The sequence below is a fragment of the Nematolebias whitei genome, chromosome 17, assembly GCF_014905685.2.
Source record: "Nematolebias whitei isolate Nwh7 chromosome 17, NemWhi1, whole genome shotgun sequence".
Lineage (NCBI taxonomy): Eukaryota > Metazoa > Chordata > Actinopteri > Cyprinodontiformes > Rivulidae > Nematolebias > Nematolebias whitei.
In genome coordinates, this window is record NC_056514.1 from 40018464 (window position 1) to 40039574 (window position 21111).

Consider the following 21111-nt stretch of genomic DNA (forward strand, 5'->3'; position numbering starts at 1 on the left):
GGACAACTGGACAGGTCTCCAGTCCATCACAGGGACAACTGGACAGGTCTCCAGTCCATCACAAGGACAACTGGACAGGTCTCCAGTCCATCACAGGGACACCTAGGGACAATTTAGAGTCCCCAATCAGCCTAAGATTCATGTTTTTGGTCTGTGGGATCCTGGAGTACCTGGAGAAAAGCCACGCAGCACGGAGAGAAACCCCTTACAGTGTGAAAAATGATTTTCTTCAGAGAAGCCGTCAGAGTCCACAGGAACATCTCCACGTTGTTGGATTAGTTCAGCTGTAAGTGTTTATACTTTAGATCCATAAAAGCTCAAACAGACATGTTTAGTGTGAAAAGATTCCTCTGATATCCGTTGTCTTCATCCTGCAGCTCCGTGTGAAGCAGCGTGTCTGGATGTGTTGAAACTCGTGGATTACGTGAGGCAGCAGGAAGTGGAGCCGTGAGTCCAGAGGAGAACTCCAGAGGTGTCTGGGTGAAAACATACTTCACTTCATAACATCGCTCAGGATAAAACATCATCCAGCTCCACTTCCTGCTGGTTTCTACTCTGTCCAACCACAACAAACCACCTGCAGACCTGCTCTGAAATATTTTATCTGCTAAATGTTCAACTATGAAAATGCAGATTAGAACTTCGGCTGATGCTAAACGCCACAATCAGCCCTGATCGTCTGTTTCCACTTCCAGGGTTTTCACCATCGTCACGGATACTCACGGCTGGACGCAGTGAGTGGATCCAGATCCTCCCGACTGAACGGAAAAGGTTCTGGGAGCAAGAAGGAGAAGAGGTCCAGTGCAGCAGGTGTGTTGGCTCCATGTGGAGGTGATACACTGACGGTTTACTGGCTGTACGCCTCGTTAACCACGGTCTGTCCGGCTCGAACCTCCTCGGACCGGCCAGCTGAAGCTAAACCCAGCTGGTGTTTACTCACAGCACAGCTAAGCTTCACAAATGTGCTCCCCACTTCCTTCAGGCAATTTAAGCTTCTTTCTGATTTTTTAGCTACTTTTCAGCTGTTTTATGCTAATTTTAGCTTGGTTTTAGCTCATTTCAGCTCTTAGAGCTTCCTTCTGGTAGTTAAGTTTCTTTCTGCTTTTTCAGCTACTTTTTATTTAGCTAATTTCAGGCTTTATTTAGCAGATTGCCTTATTTTTGTGGTCAATTTTGCTTACTTAAATCTAATTCAGCAAATTCATTCATTCATTCATTCAACCTTTATTTCTACAGGTAAATCCCATTGAGCCTCGAGGACTCATTTACAAGAGAGACCTGAAAGATATATGTTCTTTCTGCTTTCTGTTGGTAAATTATGCTTGTTTTTCCATTTCAGCTGCATTTCAGCTGTTTTTCAGCAATAAGCTTTCTCTGCATTTTCACAGGAAATGCAGTTTCTCTAGTTCAAGTTAGTTGCCAAGATATAAATCTATCAAACAAATTCAAAAGAAATAAAACTGTTAGCAGTTCTTTGAATTCTTAACAGTTTGTGGCCAAAGAAAAACTGAAACTTTGGACGGTGAGAGCAGCTTCATGTTTTTAGTTCGTGCACGTCTGGGAGCGTCTGATGTCACGGCGCTCTATGAAAAGCTGAAGGTGTGTCTCTTCAGGGAACGTGGAGCGGAGCCAGAGAATAACTGGAATTTCTCACATTGTTGTCCGCAGGGAAAACACAAGCACCAGAACGAGTGGACGGACCAGTCTGTCCTGAGCGCGCGCACACACACACTGACACACACACACACACACACACACACACACACACACACACTGGTTGTTTCCAGTGGATCAGGGTTTGACGCCGCTGTGCTGGCGTTCCTCCACCGGTGGCCTCCTGCTTTGTTGCAGTAAAAATGTCCCTGTGAGCTCGTCCTACGTGCGTTTACACACAACAACAGTAACTGGAGACCGGGCTGAGCGCGTCGACTCACACGGGAGCGCAGAGCAACGACCCCGGAGGTGTGGACCACGGCAGCCATGACGGCTCGGAGACGCACTTCCTGCAGGAATCCAGAAACTGTGTTAGAAAGCTTCAGCTGCTTTAACAGCCCGTATTTATGTCTTTATGTTTATTCACAACTACGGGGAGCGGTGGTGCAGAGGTTAGAGAAGGTAAGCCTGTGATCGGAGGGTCGCTAGTTCGAATCCCCGGACCAACATCAAAAAATGTGGGTGGGAAAGGTGAAACACCCTCATCTGCCCCACTCTGAGCCCTTGAGCAAGGCCCTTAACCCCCACCATCTGCTCCACACAGAGGCTGTGGGAGCTCGGTGTCTGTGGCTGCGTCAGGAAGGACGTCCGGCGTAAAAACACTCACCGTCTTTGTGAGTTAGTTCACTGTGAGGAAAGGAGCAGCCGAAAGAACAAAAGTTTGTTCGCAACTAGAATTAAATATTTCACAGTAATTATAAATGTAATAGAAGTGCTAAATTCATGGCTGTTCATCTGATTTCTCCTGTTTCCATCACAATTCTTGATTCACAACCACTTTAACAACTTTAGGGGAAAAAGACAAAAATTAATTTAATCAATAAGACGTGCAGCTATTACAGAAACGGTGCGCAACAACCTTTGGTAGCAGTATATGGTGCATTGTGACAAATAAATAAATTAAATTTACACCAAAAAAACTGCCCCCACAGGCAACGGATGGCTTTATTTGAAATGAGCGGTAAAATCCAGCTGTTTGGAGCTCTTCGGCTCGGAGCTCTTCGGCTCGGACTTCACAGACGAAACATCAGCCGAAGTAGAAACGGTTCTGACAGTCGGACTTTACAACATACAGTAGAACTTTAACGGTTGATTTTTATAGATTTTAATCACAGAATGTTTCAGTAAAAATGGGACGATGACACAGTAAGCTGAGTTTTCTAAACTAGTCAAATTTTAGCTGATTCCTCTCATTTTATCATGAAAACTTGGTTCAGCCAGCGTGTCCTTCTGTCCTGGGACTGATGGTTTTCTCTTAAATCCCTCCAGAGTACAAACTCTCAAACTCCCCTTGACTTCCATCGTAACGTAACTCAGATTTTTCTCTGTGAACCCTGAAGTGGAGAGCCTCTTTAATCTTTAATCTAAAGTTTTAGTTCTTACAAATCACACAGTAAATAAAGAAAGATGGAAACTTACAGTTTAATATTTTTTCAGAACAACTAAAAGGTTTTTTTTTGTACAGCAACTGTTTGAGGCTCAAGTTTGTGTTTCTTTCTGTTTGTCCCAAAAACAGGCGGGAATCACCGTGGCAACCAGTGACTCAGCAGATTCCAGGTTGCTGGATCTTCTATTGTTTAGTCGCTTCTTTCTGTTAAATTAAATTAAATTATTGCATCATAAATCCTGTAGAATTTGAACATTTTTCTCCTGATTAGTCTTAAAGTTCACAAGAACAAAATAAAAGTTTCTACAGCATTTATTATTGAAAGTACTAAAATGATTCAAAGGCAAACAGGAAGAGATTTTAAGCTTCAAAGTAAGAGTCTGGCTCTGTGTCATAGCGTAAATGATTACAAAAGTACCGAGTACCAAAATATTGGGTTTTATAGACCCGTGTAGCTGCACCGGACTTTTACGTTTCACACATATGTGCACATGTGCATGTATTAATTAATATGAATAAAAACTGATGTGGTGAAGATCAAAATGGACTTCTACACACAAACACGCCTTTAGTTTACACAGCTCCGGCTGCTAACGCCGAGAGCAAAACAAACAGAAAACTGAAAGAGCGCGCGCCGTTTCCTGTTCCTACCGTCTGTCGATTATTAATAAAAACTAAATAACGTGGATATTAATACACAGTGACTTCTTCACAAAGTGACAAAGTGTCTATATAATGTTAGAATGACCAGAAATAAATGAGTCATAAGAGAAATCGAACACGTGGATGAGTTCCTGTGAAGATGTTTATCTGCTGCTCTCAAGATGAAAGTCATGTTAAATAATCTGCAGCGTTCATGTTTTAAAGACTTTTGATGCCAAAATAATTCAATTTTCATTCAATCTTGACAACTCGGATTAAATCTTTCAAACTTTCAAAATAAGATGCTCGTTTTTCTATAATTAGAGTATGAAAAGGTTAACTAAAGACATTTTAAAACTGAAAATGAACAAAAAATAAATGAAACAACATTGTTTAAAATAACCGTTTTGTCTTATTAAGTGGGGTTCTTCAGAAAGGACTTGAACAGTTAATATCTTACCTGTGGCAGATAGCTCTTTGAACAAACTTAGTTTGGAGAATAAGACTTTAATTCAGATCGGATCGATGAGCTAACGACTAGTCTGAAAGGAGGCAAGACCAAAGACCTCAAAGAACTTAATAAAATAGTTTAGATTAGAAATTTATGTGCAGAGTTTTCTGTGGACCTTCTTCACCATCGTCAACTTTAATTCACAGCACACGTCAAACTCAAGGTCCGTGGGCCAGACACAATCCTTGTTGGTTATTTTTAGGTTCACACCGATCTGAGGCAAATCGAGTCTCTATCGCTTCTTAATTTGCTTCAAAAACTGAGAATAAATAGTGTAAATATTAGCCACTTAGCCAACTTTGAAGCTGAGAAAACTTCCACATAAACCTCTGAAATCCTGTGGATTGAAATTAAGACGGCGGTAATCCACTTGAGTGTAGACTCTTCAATATATTCAGCATTAACCTTAAATTCTCCAAATAGATCTTTCAAAGAGCTATCTGCAACAGGTAAGATATTAACTGTTCATAACCTTATTGCCGAGCTTGCTTTCAAAGCTCTGAACTTTGACGTTTGGGAACGGGTAAGAGATAACTCTTAATTTGAGATTACGAGTTGAATTCCAACCCATTAATTCATCAGTCGATGGGTTTTAAATTCCTCTCAGATTAGATTAAAATAAAACCCGCAGCAGAAGTTTCAAAAAGTCGAGGGGGATTACCATCGGAGCGTTAATCAGACCTGGAAGTTTGTCAAATCTCTGACCTAAAACAAGGAGCGAAACAAAAAGTGAAGCGACAGAAACTGTTCCAACTCCTTTCTGAGACCACAAACAGAGCAGGAGACGAGAAGCAGCCGAACCTCAGCTGCTGCAGCCGAAAGTGAGCTGCGCTGATGAAACTGCAGCCGTGCGAGCAGAAACGACAGGAGAGCAGAGGTGGTGGGGGACGGAGGGGCGCGGGATTATGTAATCTCTGTGGCTGGAAGGAATAAAGTGCAGCTCTGCGAGGATCACAACATGAAGCAACTCTTTCATTTAAAAACGTCACAAGCAGATCGTTGATCCGAATCACTCAGGTAGACGCCTCAGGTTTCATTTGTCCAGAAACAACTCACCTGGACAGACCAGGACCAGGTCTCAGTCAGATCCAGTTCTCTTCAGTCTCAATCTGCACCACATTAACGTTACTAAAACCAGTTCTGTGCAAATGTTTCAGTCCACAGCAGCCGCTGGTTCAGTCGTTGTTGGTAGAAATAACTTTTATTCCACTTTCCAACATTAACTCCAGTTTTCTTTCCATTTGTCAAAAATGAATTTGCAACATTTTTGAAACTAAATCTTTTATGGAACAGTTTTTTTATTAAACTATCCTGGTTACATTCAGCACAACACTGCACAACTTAAAGTCTACAGCACAAAGAAAACCTGAAATCTAAAACGATAATTATTGTAAAACGCTGCACTTTGCTTCATAATGACACTGAATGTGAGAGCAGCCGTAAAGACCTGCTGCTGCTGCGCCGCTCGTCCTCTCGTTTGGACTCACGTTTGTCCATTTAAGGTGAACGCACGCTTCGTTATCAGCGACATGATTAATTCAGCTCTGGAAAAACTTTGAAACTCTAAACTGACATGTAGTCACAAAGCCGGATCCCAAACCGACATCAGAGAAATAAAACTGCACCTGAACGCACCTCAGAAACATGACAACATCGACTCACAGGAACAAATCATGCCTGAGGCGGAGAGAGTCAAAGCTCCACCGAGCGCTCGGTGCCGCCGAGTTTCACCAGAGCCAGGATTACTGTTGCACGTCGCGCCTGGTCTGCAGGACGGATTTAGAGCCGTGGAGCAAAACAGGAAACGCTGAGCGAGCAATCAGAGGCAGTGTCAAAAAACAAAGAGTTTAAACGAGAACTCAAAAGCCTCAAGATCAACAAAAAGCGCAGTCCGGCCCACAGAACCAACACAAGGACAAGGCTGAGACTGAGTGACAGAAACAGTTTCCTCCACGGGTCCAGATGTTTACGAGGACTTTCATTTCCACATTTGTGGAAAAAATAAAATTAAAAAAGCTAAACACTTTCTAAAACACAGACACAAATTTGTCTTGGGTGTTTGAGACAGGTTGAGAGAAGTTTTAGAGGTTTAGTGTTCTAAACACGTCTCAAACTGTCTCAACTTGTCTCAAACTGTCTCAAACTATCTCAAACACGTCCCAAGCTGTCTCAAACTGTCTCAAAGTGTCTCAACCTGTCTCAACCTCTCTCAAACACGTCTCAAGCTGTCTCAAAGTGTCTCAACCTCTCTCAAACACGTCTCAAGCTGTCTCAAAGTGTCTCAACCTCTCTCAAACTGCCTCAAACACATCTCAAACTGTCTCAAACACATATCAAACTGTCTCAACCTGTCTCAAACACATCTCAAGCTGTCTCAAGCTGTCTCAAACACATCTCAAGCTGTCTCAATGTGTCTCATCCTGTCTCAAACTGGCTCAAACACATCTCAAATTGTCCCAAACAGTCTTAACCAGCCTTAAGCTGTCTCAAACATGTATCAAACTGGTTCAAACACGTCTCAAACTGTATCAAATTGTCCCAAACATGTCTTAAACCTCAAATCTTTCTTACCGTAATTTCCGGACTATAAGCCGCTACATTTTCACACACTTTGAACACCACAGCTGATATAATGCTGCAGCTAATTTACTGATTTTTTATTTTTTTAATGGGGTAACGACCTTCATGCCGCCAAACCATTTAGCCTCATCACACCTGGGTGATTACAGAGCTGCCCAATACATGTCTCTCTTGTGTGTGTGTGTGTGGGGGGGGGGGGGTGTCCTTGTGACTCAATGAGACTACCTGTATAAATAAAGATTTTTTTAAAAATCAGAACAATGAAATTACCGAACAGGCCACAGTGGACCAATAAAACTTCTAGTTACCGTAAATCAAATGCACTCACACTAAATTCTTCACATCGGTCATTTTGTGCTTCATGCACAGACCCTCATCATGGGAAGCATGAAGAAATGCAGATGCTGCATCTTTCAAGTAAAAGGCGATCGATCTGGCTGTTGAAGAAGGAAATGGAGCTGCTGCACGTAAGCTTGTCATCTCGACGATGGTGAGACGGAGACGGCAGTGTGAAGAAACGAATCAATGCAAAAAGATGTCAAAAACTTTCAGAGGTTAAAAAAAGCAGATGTCCTGAACTTGAACATGTTCTTGAAGACTGGGTGAACGCACAGAGAGCAGACGGCCGAGGTGTTTCCACCTCCACCAAAGTGACGTTGAGAGCGACAACGAAACAGAGACTGAGGACGTGATGAAGTTTTTCTGAAGCTGTTCAATTCTGACACTGAAGAAGACTGCAGTGGTTTTAGTGCACAGGAGGAAGAAGAAGATAGTGATCAGTGATGTTTCCTGGTGGGCTGCTGCATTTTATTTTTTTTACCAGCCGTGTTACTGGCACTGTTCAGAAAATAACATTTACTGTACGTATTTGTGTGTTATCGGTATGCATTTAATTAAAAGTTTTTAAAAATCTTTCTCTGTAAATATCTCATGTTACAACATCGACACCCACGGCTTATAGAAAAACACGGCCAGTACAATTTTTTTTTTTTGTGGGAGCGGTTTACATTTGGGTGCACTCAATAGTCCGGAAATTACGGTAATGTAGTTTTTATGAATCAGAAAATGTAACGTAATACGACAGCAGTGATGTTCGGAGACTTGTGAAACCAAACTGTGACAGACTGGAGACAGTTCAGGTCGACTAAAACTCTCAGTGGATTGTTTTAAACGTGCACGTTCTTATTTGGCAGCCAAGTTTTATGCATCAAACATAAAGTCCTGAATGTAACACAAAGATCCGTGAAATGTCAGGGTTTGGGTTAAAGCAACTAAAATGTTTCTCTTCAGACTTGCTTCAGATTATAACAGCCCCTTGCTTGTTCTGACTCCACCTAATCTCAATCTGAAGCGCAGCCTGAGGGTGGGAGTCAAAAGCAGCAGAGCGCATCATTCCAAGTGATTTCCAGCACAAGAGCTGAAGTATGTGGTGAAAGGCCAGAGGGAGGCCGCAGGAGCTGCCTGCGCCTCCTGCGCCGGGTCGCTCCGTCATCCAACCAGGACTAACAAGGACGCTGAGTGATGGGCCTCGCTGTAATGGACGCAGCTCTCCTTTCCTGAACCAGTGACAGGAGAAGGGAACAGCTGAGGGAGACAATGCTCCCAGTTTCTGCCACGCCCGGCAGGAGCACGCACTCGGCCTCGCAGACGGAACATGATCCTGACGGAAAGTTCTGCAGGAAGAGCCGGCGCTGCAGAGGCAGGCTGAGACTGCGAGGGCCGGCGAGGACGAGCCCAGATGAGCGGGGGACACGCAGCGCCAGCTGCTAACACAAACATGCACTCAGGCTGGAATCCAAAGAATCCCAAAAGCTCCTCAATGGAATTCCACAGAGCTGGAGGAAGACGGATCAATCAGGGAGGGAGGGAGGCAGCAGACCACAAACATCAACACAACGAGGACAGGAAAAGACGGGGACATAGAGAGGGAGGGGGCGGGTTGAAAATAACTGCACTCAGGCCCCTCGGCTGTTTGCCCCCTCCAACCGCTCTGGCAGTTCGTGAGATACTCCACTCTTCCAAAGATGGCAGCTCCTTGAGGTTTCAGCTGCAGGACCTGGTTTGGGCTCACGCAGCGTTCTGTCCGCTCGGATCGAGCCCATCGATCCAGAGCGCTGAAGCTGCCGTCACCGGCTGAATTTTAAATTAAAAATAAATAAAAAATGCTGCAGGTTCAGTTCATGTCAGAGTCCAGCTGATTTTTACTGGACATCAATACTGGGAGGTTAAATATTCAGCAACTGGACCTCCTAGAAAACTGGTTGTTTGGTCACAGTGAGGTGGGAAAACGGTATAAACATTAGCATCTTACTTGTTGCAGACGGCTTCTTGAAAGGCCTCAGTTCAGAGAAGAGTTTAGTCCAACAGGACAGAAGAGTCCAAACATAAAACCAAACTGGTTCTATGAAACAAATCCAGTCTCCAAACCTTCAGCACTTCATGCAAACCCTGTTTTTCCACCATGGCACGGTTATTTCATGTAAATATTAAATAATCTCTGCAGAAATGAACTCCTGGATGCACCTGAGGTGCTACAGCTAGCTGCTGCTTCATTCACATTAAGTGAAATGTTTGGAGACTGCAGCGGCTTCAGGACGCCAGTGATCCACGTCCATGTACGACCGTCAGATCTAAACCTGTTTTCTGATCCAAAATGTCTCTGCGGCAGGCAAGTCGTAACTTTTTACAGAAACTAACACAACAAAACTATTCTCCTCCATCTCACTCTGTCCTCTGTGTCCTCTGTCCTCACTCCAACAATCTCCATGTCCTCGCTAAAGACAATTCTCAACAGGAACCTCAGATAATCTTTGTGGTTACTTAGACAGATGTTGAGGATTTACTTCCACTTCTTAACATCTGCTGAACTGGGCAGCAAACACTGAACTATGTTAGAACTCGAGACAGGACCAGAAGATGGAAGTTGAAATCACAATAAACAAGCGCCCCCTAGTGGCTCGCTTCATACAAACTTTAAGTCCCGCCCCTCTGTAAACTAAAGGGGTACTTTCATTAATTATTCCTGGTCAAAAAGATCCACTGAGGATTTGTGGGTCATTTTGATCCAAGGGCAGCAGGGGGGTTAAAGACAATGATGTTTCACTGTGATTGACAGCCTGTTAGCGAGCTGGGAGGGTGTGGAGGCGGGACTTTTGTATCGAAGGTACCACATCCTGAGCGCACAGACGCTGGATCCAAAAACACAACGTGGCGGCGCCGATAGACGCCGAAGAATGGACGTAACTGATGTCACTTAGTTCATAATATTTCAAGTTCAATTGAGCTGAATCTTATTGTCATTGTGTTCAATATTAATATTGCTAAAGAAAGCAATAAATTGCAAACAAGCTGCAAAGTGACAGTTTAATTATCAGTCTGATGGACCTCGCCACCCTGACTGCCCACAGCTGGTTTAGACAAGAATCATTGATATTTAGTCATTTCTTAGGTGCTAATTAGGAGTCAAACAAAACAGATGCTTTGAAGAATCAAAGTGCATGCTGGGTAATGTATCAAGGTGCATGCTGGGTAATGCAGAAACTGAGAGCACTTTAAGCCTGCATTTGTTTAAAAACTCAGTTTGCAGGGAGTAAAGAAATGTTTGCACTTTGTTATATTCAAATGTGGATCAAACGCTGCAGAATAATTAACGGATGTTTCGCTCAGACGTTGGAGGAAAAGGACGCTCGTCTTCTAAAAAATCCTTTCACAGACCTTCCACGGGAGAGTTCAGAATGAGACGCCGAGCATTAACGTCTCCAACATGCAGTCGGCTCATTTGCATCTGTTAACTCTTTGGATATGTGAAGGCGCCGCACCCCCACCTCCCCCGATCCTCACCCTCGTCACAGCAGTGAAATCTGGAAGCTGCGGCTTTGACCAACACAAGACCTGGATTTGTGTCTCTGCCGCTCAGCGCAGAACGCACACCCACATCTCTGTCTGCACCCACAAACCTGCGATGATCATTTCTTGTGTGGATCATTTGAAGGGACCGCACAACAACGATCATCATCAACACGCAGAAAAAGGCCCATTTGTGCAGGTGAAGACGGACGACTGTGCAACAGAACCGCGAGTTAAGGATCAACTGGTGGAGAAGATGGAACGCCACGCTTTCATGTTTATCTTTGCTTTGGAGGTTTGATATCATTACCTTACTCAGAATAAGATTTAACATATTTTCTAGGGTATAAGTCGCATCGGTCAAAAAATAATAATAATGAAGAGGAAAAAACATAAAAGTCGCATTTATTATGTATCACCGGTGACCAGTCGCGTTTATTTAATGGTCAAAACAGCTTCATTTCACCTGGTCCGTCCATCCATCCATCCATCCATCCATCCATCCATCCATCCATCCATCGCAGCCGGCGCCTCTAGCGTTCCTCCGCCTGCACAGCTGAGCGAAGCGAGCGTGCACAGGAGGACTCGCTGCTGCAGTTCTTAGAAATTTAAAGCATCAGTCAACAATTGTATTACGAATATGGAATTTTTTTTTAAACAAGTCGCTTCAGCATATAAGTCACAGGACTGACAAATGTATGAAAAAAAACCTGCGACTTATACGCCGGAGAATACGGTAATTATTTAATCTCTTCGTGGATTTAATCTGCTCATGTAAGGTGTAAAAACTTCACACCTAACGTTTAAAAACTAAAACCTGATGGCTTCAGGGTGACCTGTCCCGCGTCTTGTTGTGTTACTCGAGTCCAGACAGTAATTTATCACCGTCTCTTAACCGCAGTTAAAGAGCGCTTCAGTTTCCACTGAACTTGTTTCTCTTCCTGTAACTCAGATTACAACCAGAGTCACGTCGTCGTATTTAAAACCTGAACTTTTCATTCTTTCAGCCACCGCGGACACGTTTTCTTCAAAGATCTCGTCCAGACGCATTTAGTAAAACATTTATTAGGGCACTAATTCAGAAATATATGAAAAGTGAACATTCAGGACGACAGTGCAACACTTGTACATATGAAAGGTCAAAAACGGCTTCATAGATTTATTGACTGTTTTCCTCAAAAACAAAAATCATCTCCAAGTTTTCTCAGAGTCGGCAGCGACTCAGCGTCTGTTTACGAGAAACACAAATGTTTAAACTTTAAACGGTGTTTCTGATTTTATAAATGCACTTTGCTGCTGAACAACGGTCATGTCTGTCCGTATTTCTGAACGGCTTTAGATTCGTGTTTACCAGCTCATGTCTGCACATGTTGGAGAAGAACTGTAAATAAAATCCACCATCGCAGGAAACAAACCACCACAAAGTTCAAATAATGATTCAGAGACACAGAAAACTAGAAAACCAGGGAGCACGAGTGCATCTCTTGTGCCGGTCACAAGCCCGGGTAAATGATGAGGGTTGTCCACAAGCCTGCAAGGAGCAGAGGTCACAAAGGTGCAGGACTTCAAGGACTTGGGGTCCACTGTCCAGGAACATGGGGAGTGTGGTGAAGAGGTGAAGAAGAGAGTCCAGGCAGGATGGAGTGATGGAGAAAAGTTTCAGGAGTGATTTGTGACAAAATGGTGTCAGCAAAGGTCAAAGGAAAAGTTTACAAGACAGTGGTGAGACCAGCTATGTTGTATGGTCTGGAGACAGAGACATGGACAAAAAGACAGGAGACAGAACTGGAAGTGTCAGAAATTAAGATGTTGAGGTTCTTCTTAGGAGAGACAAGGATGGAGAAGATCAGGAATGAGATCATCAGAGGTACAGCACAGGTTGAACAACTGGGAGATAAAGTTAGAGAGGACACACTGAGATGGTTTGGACATGTCCAGAGGAGGGACAGTGTTTGGACATGTCCAGAGGAGGTACAGTGGTTTGGACATGTCCAGAGGAGGGACAGTGGCTTGGACATGTCCAGAGGAGGGACAGTGGTTTGGACATGTCCAGAGGAGGGACAGTGGCTTGGACATGTCCAGAGGAGGGACAGTGGGTATACTGGATTTAGAAATGCAGCTGCAGGAAAAAGACAACGAGATATATGGATGCAGTTAGAGAGGACATGGAGGTAGTTGGAGTGAAGACATAGTGAGGACAGAGGACAGAGTGAGGACAGAGGACAGAGTGAGGACAGAGTAAGATGGAGGAGGACTCGCTGTGGAGACCCCTGAAGAAGGAAAAGCCAAAAGAAACAGAAGACACCAGAAAACTACAAACAAATGGGAAACATGCTCCAGTGATGCAACAAAAAACAACATGTAGGTAAAGACGAGGGACGGACTCAGGCCCGTTAGCAGCAGAGTTCACGTCACCGATCGTCACCGTGCGGCGCTGCAGCGGCAGACGCCTCCACACCTTCACTTCCAGCTGCTCCAACCGACATCATGACATCACTGATTCCAACAAGATCAAAGTGTTTTAAAAAGTGGTCCAGTAAACGTCCATCGCTGTGACGTGGTCAGTGTCCATGTGTGAGCAGGACTTGATCCGAGTCTGTCAGGGTCACGATTTAAAACCTGATCCACACCTGCAGAGTAACTGGAGCACGTTTTCGGTTCAGACTGAGCGGAAGCAGAACACCTTCCCACCACAGGAGCTTAAAACAGCTGCCTCCTCACATCTGCAGCAGAGTGGACTGTTGGGCCCGAGGGTGACCCATGGAAGCAGTTTCAGCACATGCACCGTTTGTTCTCTCTGAAAACGCTCAAAACAAAATGTGAAATGGAAGCAAGCTCTTCCCTGAGAGTCATCGGCTGCGCAGCTGCAGTCTCTGCAGCCGAACGTCGGTGAGCGACAGCTGAAAGCCACTTCTGCTCTCAGGAAAGCCCCCGAGCGACTCATTCATGTACAGAACAGAAATAAAAACGTGCATTATTCATCAAGGCAAGACGAGCCGCTGCGTCTACACAGGTCCTCGGGGGGGGGGCTGAACAGGCCCCGACCATCCAGGACTCTTTCTCCTACCTGTTCCTCTCCAAGTGTGCGTGTGTGCATGTTGTGCAACAAACCAGCCTCACTTTGGACCCCCCCCCCACCACGACAAACTGCAATCACTGATGACCCTGAAGAGCTGCAGGGCTGCAGCCAGGGGCGGTGCCAGGTGGGGGCATGGAGTGGCAGCCCCCCCGCTGTAAATAAATACTCTGCCACCCTATTATCAGGCTGCTTTGTATACATTTGTACATTTTGTTTAGAGTTCACAGAACACGGATTTTAAAATAGTTTCACCAAACGGACCGGAACATTTCCCCGGCAATAAAAACGGTTTCAAGATGTCCCGATTGTCAACCAACTCCTGGTGCTTTTCTCCTCCTGGAGCACAACTTCAGTCCGTCCTGAGAGTTTCCACGGTTCAGACAAACTGACAAATCTGATAAAAAGATACTTTTATTTATTCCTTTTCTTTTTTTAATAAATATTGACCGGAGCTAGCCGTCAAACAGGAGCCGGTGTTAACTTTTGGTTTGTGAAAATGAGCTGAACACCAGTTCTGTGAATTAATACGAATCAGTTCATCTTCACATCTTCATGAAACTCAGTCTTAAATCTGTAGTTAATATTATTTCCATTTCCCCCAGTTTTTTTGTATCATTCTAAAACTAAAAAGGAAACATCGACACACGACTGATGTTAGAAAAGACGAGAGGTGGAGTGACGTAATCAATCTGTGAGTTCATCAAATATATTCCTGTTACATCTTAAGACGCACGTTCAATTTATAGCACGTTCATAATTGATGTCTTAAAGAAAAGTCCAAAACCACAAGATGCACACGGAGCATTTAATGTCCTGTTAAACATACTTAGCTGGTCTTTACTGTTTCCTGCTCTTTAAAATTGGGCCCTGCCTTTTCTACGGTGCAGGGAGGTCTTCAGAGCACTGAAGATGAAAACGAGCACGTTTTACACAAACGACAGGTCAGAGCCACAAGAGCCGGTTAGGATCGCCGATACAAAAGATTGCTGCTGCTGGAGCCGTCACATCCACAGCTAGCTTTACAAAACAAAGACAAATAGCAGAAAATGTCTGTTAGCAAAATATTTCATGAACCACTGCACCATTTCCTGCCACAACTCAGACATTTTTTTAGCTGACTTTTGGTACGGCGGTAGCGAAAATCAACCGTCATGGATTCTGACGCATTCTGATTAGAAGCTAACCGGTAATGCTAATTTTACAAACGGCTAATATTCAGCCATTTTATTTTCCCTTAGGTCACTTGCCCAGGCAGTAGAGCTGTCATTTCCAAATCAGGCCCGAAGCCCCGCCCGCCCCATAATAATATGCTGGATGGGCGGGCCCGGTCGGTGTCGGGCTTTTGATTGCGTCAGCAGATCAGCTGCGATCCAATTACATGGCAACATGGGTTGCCATACCTTAACCAGCCGCACGCGGCCATTTCACGGCGAGCTGACCGACCTTGAAAGAGGTCAAATAAAGTTCAGTTAAGCTTCAGATGGGACTGTACTGCCAGGAAGTGATCCATCGCCCAAATGGACGTTCATTCAGCCGCTGCACTCAGCGGACGTGCACGGCCGACGACCCAAACGGGTGATATCCCAAAGCAGACATGTCAGAGCAGGGTCCATGTCTGAATAATGCAGAAGCAGGGTTTTAATGTGCTTTGACAGAAATGAAAGGCGAAACATCCCCTCAGCTCCGATCTTCTGCCCCTTTTATTCAGCCGTGCACGTCCGCCGACCGTTAATAACTATATAAGCAGTCAAAGCTTAACTTTAAACAGTCTGAATGCTAATCAAAAATTCAAGATGGCCGCCAAAGCTATATTGAAAAGGCTATAACTCAACGATTTTAGATATCGAGCTGAATTTGGTGTGGTGGGAGCGGTGACCACCAACATATAGTCAACTCAGAAATTTAAAATAGCTGCCACGTCCCCGTCAACGTTCCTCGGAACATTGCGTGTTGCTCCACGTCGTTGCCGTTACAAATTGACCATTTAACTGGTTCCTCAAGCCAGAAATATTACACACAATTGTTGCTTTATATTAATCCAGTGGTTTTCACACCACACTGGTGGGGTCCTTGCACACCAGACAATACAGCCAATCATTGGGGGGGGGGGGGGGGGGACGGGCTCTGCCCCTGCTGCAGGGTGACAGAGCTGGGGTCAAAGTGCACCATGCATGTTGGGGGTGGGGGCTGCACATCTTCTCCAGTTTCCTGAACGCTTCTTGCAGACAGTTGTACCAGGCCCACAACTCGCTTCTATTTTTAGATTTCTGACATTATTTCCCAGACGCAGAGAGAGATCTGAACACAAACTTCAACACTGACAGCTGCAGGTTGTCATGCACCCCCCCCCCCCCCCCCAACCCACCCACCTCCTGCACCGAACCGTGCCTGCTTGTGGCCCTGAACGCAACATTTAAATTGAGCAGCGTGCACGGGCCGTGCATGAAGTGGTGCGGAGTTTGTATTACAGTCATGCTAAAGAGTTGCAGCTCCGCGTGCGTCTCGTGACTGACTGCGCTGCACATCTCCTGCTCGTGCGCAGATATTAGCGTCGACAGGAGAGTTGCGCGCAGCATCGCCTCGCCAGGAACTGTGCAAAGAGGAAGATCTCAAACAGGAAATGCAACTGACCCTCCTAAGCCTCGGAACTTTAACATGCACCGGCCGCGCTCGCGCTGCAGCCGTGCATGTTGCAAAGCGTGCAGCTGTGATTGCATGTGGCGGCTTCATGTCCTTACCTCCCTTCGGCTGAGACATTTCCCCTCTGCTTTGATGGGGGGGAGGGGAAGCACAAAAGACTTTGCCTTCCTTCTCGCTCCCTCCCTCCATCGAGCTGGAGCTTCAGGCGGCTCGCGCTGCAACAAAGATGCAAAATACAAGCCTTGGTCTTCATGCACTTGGACCCTTTCTCCGTCCGAAGCGCTCGCGTCCGTGCACGCGGCGCGGCTACGAATGCACGGTCCGCGCGTGCGTCAGGAAACGTGGGGAATTCGTGCAAAAGCGCTGCAAAGGATCCTCCGCAGCTCTTACATGATGGGCCGAGGCTGGCAGCTGAAAGCTCCTAACTTGGATCAGAGTGAGCCCCTGCGAGGCAACGTTCTTCCTGCTTGGAGCGCGGGGCATTGTGGGAAATGCAGTTGTGGAGGTGTGGCGGCGGGAAGCTTTAACTGAAAGTGTTCAGAGGAAATGTTTCATCAGAAACATCCGACCAAAACCCCGAGGAGGAGTCCACGCAACACAAAAATAAAAAATACAATAAATTAATCAATAAAAAATACAAACATCTGCTCTTACGTGTGAAAGTTAAAGGACTTTATTCTCCCTGCAGACTTCCTGTATAAAACGTTGAACATGTGTTCAAGTGCAAACATTTACTCTGCGACTTTTTATAATTTGATCACGTGACGGACCTCCTCGTTATCAACAGTAAATAAACAAATATTTAAACTTTATCACTGAGCTCTGAAGGCTCTGATGTTTTTGCCTGTGTCTACATGTTTTTTGTCTGTTAGCAAAATATCTCATTAACCGTATCTAAAAAAAAAGAATATCTGTGTCGACCCTGTGTGTTAGCAAAATATCTCACTGAGCTAAGATGTGACTCTTATCTAGCATTCCATCCCTCCATTTATCCACACATCCATCTCTCATCCATCCATCTACATTCATACATACATATCTGCATTTATCCATCCATCCATTTATCTATTCATCCATCCATTCTTCTGTCTATCCATCCATTTATCCATCCTTCCATTTATCCATCATTCATTCATCTGTCCATCCATCAATTCATCTATCTATCCATCCATCATCGTCCATCCATCCATTCATCTATGCATCATCCATCCATTCATTTATTCATCCATCCATTCACCCATTCATCTATCCATTCATTCATCCACCCATCCATCCATTCATCTACCTATCATCCATCAATCCATCTTTCTATCCATCCATCCATTTAGCCATCCATTCATCTGTCCATCCATCCACCCATTCATGCATCCATTGATACATGCAACAATCCATCCATCCATTTATTCATCCAATCATCCATCCATTCATCTTTCCATCCATCCATCCATCTGTCCATCCATTCATCTGTCCATCCAACCATCCATTTATCCATCCATCCATCTGTTCATCCAACCATCCATTCATCCATCCATCCATCCTTTCATCCATCCATCCATCTGAATGTACCAAGTTGTGACAAACTTTATTTTTTTATTTCTAAATATTTTGTACAGCAGGTCTCTTCTTGTCAGTACAACATTATTTTTTCTAAATGAACAAACTAAACTAAGAGAAGAAAACTTGAGTAAAATGTTTGTTTTAAAACATGAAGTCACACAAAACTGTAACAATCTATGATCAGGAATCAATAATGAAAGGAAACAATAAAATAAACGAGTTTATTGAATCGACACATGGGAAGAAGTGAAGGTAAAAGAGTTCATCTACGGTTTTATCGATGCAAACATCAGATAATACGAAAATATAAAACACTGATGATCAGCTGATGATGATGAGCAGCTGGAGCCCAGTCTCCTGCGATTTTACAATTTATTGATCAAGACCAGGTTTTAAACGTATCAAATGACATTTACCTCTTTCTGAAACTAGATTTATTCCCTTCCTGCTGAACTGAACTTTTCTTCAACATCTCTTGAAGGAATGAGCTGCCTCGCTCTCCGGTGTGATCCGGTGGGATGACTCTAAGCTACTACCACACTAAATGTTGCCCTAACATCCAGAAGACTGACGTAGCTGAGGGTGTTTTCGTGTTTGTGATAAAAACGTATTTTGATGATTTGATCAGAGCTCCTGGGCTGAAGGTCGCGACCCTTCGTGTGTAAATAGCCTCAGTAGCACCAACTCTGAAGAACGACGGAGCTGCTGGTGATGTTCTGCTTCCTTACTGTCAGTGGGAGGATTCTCATGAAGCTTTAGTTGTTAAACTGGAACTACTTGAAGCGGCGGATTCATCGGGATTAGCTGTGGTTTCAGTGGTTCTGTGGAAACTTTAGTTTCGGACCGACAGTAAGAAAACTGAGAACCAGACTGAGAAACGTTTGGACAGGATGGAACCTCGAACGTGTTCTCCGGTTCTTAGTCGCCCGATGAAAACGGCACTTTTACACGATGAGACGAGAAGTCCAGACGTCAGGCGGGTCGTGAGTGAGGGCTGGGCGGGTCAGTTTTTTGTGGTGATCAGGCTTTGGTAAAGCGGTTTAACGACAACATGGAGGAAGAGCGACCCGTCGACGAGGTACTCGGACGTGCGGCGGTACAGGTTGGCGTCGGACAGGAAGTCGCCGTTTTCCTCAGTGCTCTGGTGGAAGTTGTAGACGTGCTTCACCACCAGCCTGCCCTGCTGCTGGGCCATCACCAGCACCGTCTTTTGGAAGTTCACGCCGGCAAAGTCGGCGCTGGACGTGGCCGGGGTGATGATGATCCGAGGGCGCCCGCCGTCCACGCGCGTGGGCTGCATGGCACCGGTCTCCGTGTACATGGGCCTCATGCTGAGGGGAAGCCAGCGGGGCGAGAACAGGGCGTTCCACGTCACCCTCCGGCTGGCGTCGTGGCTGCTGGGGCCTAGCTGGGTCTGGAAACTGGTGCTGCGGTCGTCCCGGGTCGGGTTGTTGATGATCCACTGGGACCCCCACACCGACGACAGGTAGTTCCTGGGTACAAAGAGGCTGCAGTTCACGTCAAAGTATTTGGCCATCTGCAGCGGCGAGGCGGAGTGGAACTGGAAGGACATGTAGAGCAGGTCGCGCACCGACTCCTGGTACCGAGCCAGGACCGTGGACTGGGTCTGCAGGCGGAACAACTCGCGCGGGGGCATCATGGCGTAACGCACAGCTCTCAGGGCGTTCTCTGCCGTCAAACTGTCAGGCTCGTTCTGGACGATCCAGGCCTCCAGAGCCGTGAAGAGCTCCACCTCGCTGTGCAGGACCAGGTCGGAGCGGCCCAGCAGGGTCATGAGCAGCTCGCTGCTGATGCTGATCCACTCCCCGCTCTGCAGAACCGACGACAAGTTCCAGGCCAGGAACTGCAGACAGCTGTCCCTCAGAGTGATGTCCCCCACCTGCAGGGCGTACTCATACCAGCCCGCCACCTGACCCGACGGAGAGTCCCGGGCCAGGTTCTGGGTCATGTAGTGGGTGATTCCCCGCTGAAGACTCAGAACCTGGTACTTTGTGGCCAGTTTGTGCAGCGGTGTGGCCTGGTCCAAACGAAGAGAGATCTCTCCGCAGTACAGATACCTGCAGAGAGAAAACAGAAAACAGCTCAAATCCTGGACATAAAACATGAAATCGTTGTTTACATTGAGTCAGGCGGCCATTTTAGATTGAATTTTAGAGTTTGGAACGAGTTCCTCTAAAGAGTTCCTCCTATATTAGCCATTAGCTTGACTCTGCCAGAAATTTCAACCAGTGTTTGAAACTGGGATCACTCTGACCAGGCCCGGAGTGGCTAATCGGGAGGACCAGGTCCAGGACATTTCCTGGTGGGCCGGTCTGATGCACAGTCTGGGTCCGCAGGGCCGGCACTTCTTGTTTATTTTTGTTTTTTTTAGAACTTTAGAACAACATAAAAACACAGAACACCGCTACCGCTGTACCAGGGCCGGCTCCGCCTCCACCCAGGGATGGCTCCGCCTCCACCCAGGATCGGCTTCACCTCCACCTAAGGCCGCCCCGCCTTCACCCAGGCACCCAGGGCCAGGTCCGCCTCCAGTCAGGGCTGGCTCCGCCTCCACTGGCAGCTCTCCTTTTTTTTTTGTTTTTTTTGCAGACGTGCTCTGATGAAAGAGCACGGCTCGTGCAGAGAAGACTAGAATTTTTAAAAAGTAAAGCTCTGGATACAGATGCAGCTAAAGTTATAATTACATGATTTTAATAATAATGGGTCGTGATCTAAAGTGGGCCAGTCTGAGGCGTGACACTCCAGGGCTGAAAATGAGTTCTGGCCCTGACTCTGACTGTTGTGTGCTGCAGGTAAGATAATGATTGCCCATAACTACTTCACACAACACCACATTAAAAGAACAAGACTTCTTTGAAGCTTCAAAAGTATATGTTTTGTTTTTTCTGTGAACATTAAAGTAAGCCTGAATTATGACACAACATGTTGAAATCTCCCTGCAACAACTTTAGGAAAACAGGAGTTACATAAATCTTTTTATCTGTTTTGTTTTTAATAAAAGTGCTTTTAAAAGTAGTGGTTCATCCCCACAGAGGGCAGTTCATCCCCAAAGAGAGCGGTCCATCCCTACAGAGGGTGGTTCATCCCTACAGAGGCAGTTCATCCCCAAAGAGAGCGGTTCGTTCATCCCTACAG

General features: G+C 45.5%; 2 protein-coding genes across 2 annotated transcripts in view; both read right to left on the minus strand.

The window, feature by feature from the left end:
• map2k6 (mitogen-activated protein kinase kinase 6) overlaps positions 1 to 21111 on the minus strand; it is a gene marked incomplete at its 5' end in the record, with an annotated part of 174601 nt that overhangs the window by 18812 nt on the left and 134678 nt on the right.
• The window catches only part of LOC119424205 (BTB/POZ domain-containing protein 17), a 3974-nt gene continuing 1821 nt past the window's right edge, over positions 18959 to 21111 (minus strand). The window contains exon 3 of the mRNA XM_037691683.1: positions 18959 to 20033. Coding sequence (XP_037547611.1) covers positions 18959 to 20033 — 1075 coding nt within the window. The remainder of the gene's footprint in view (positions 20034 to 21111) is intronic.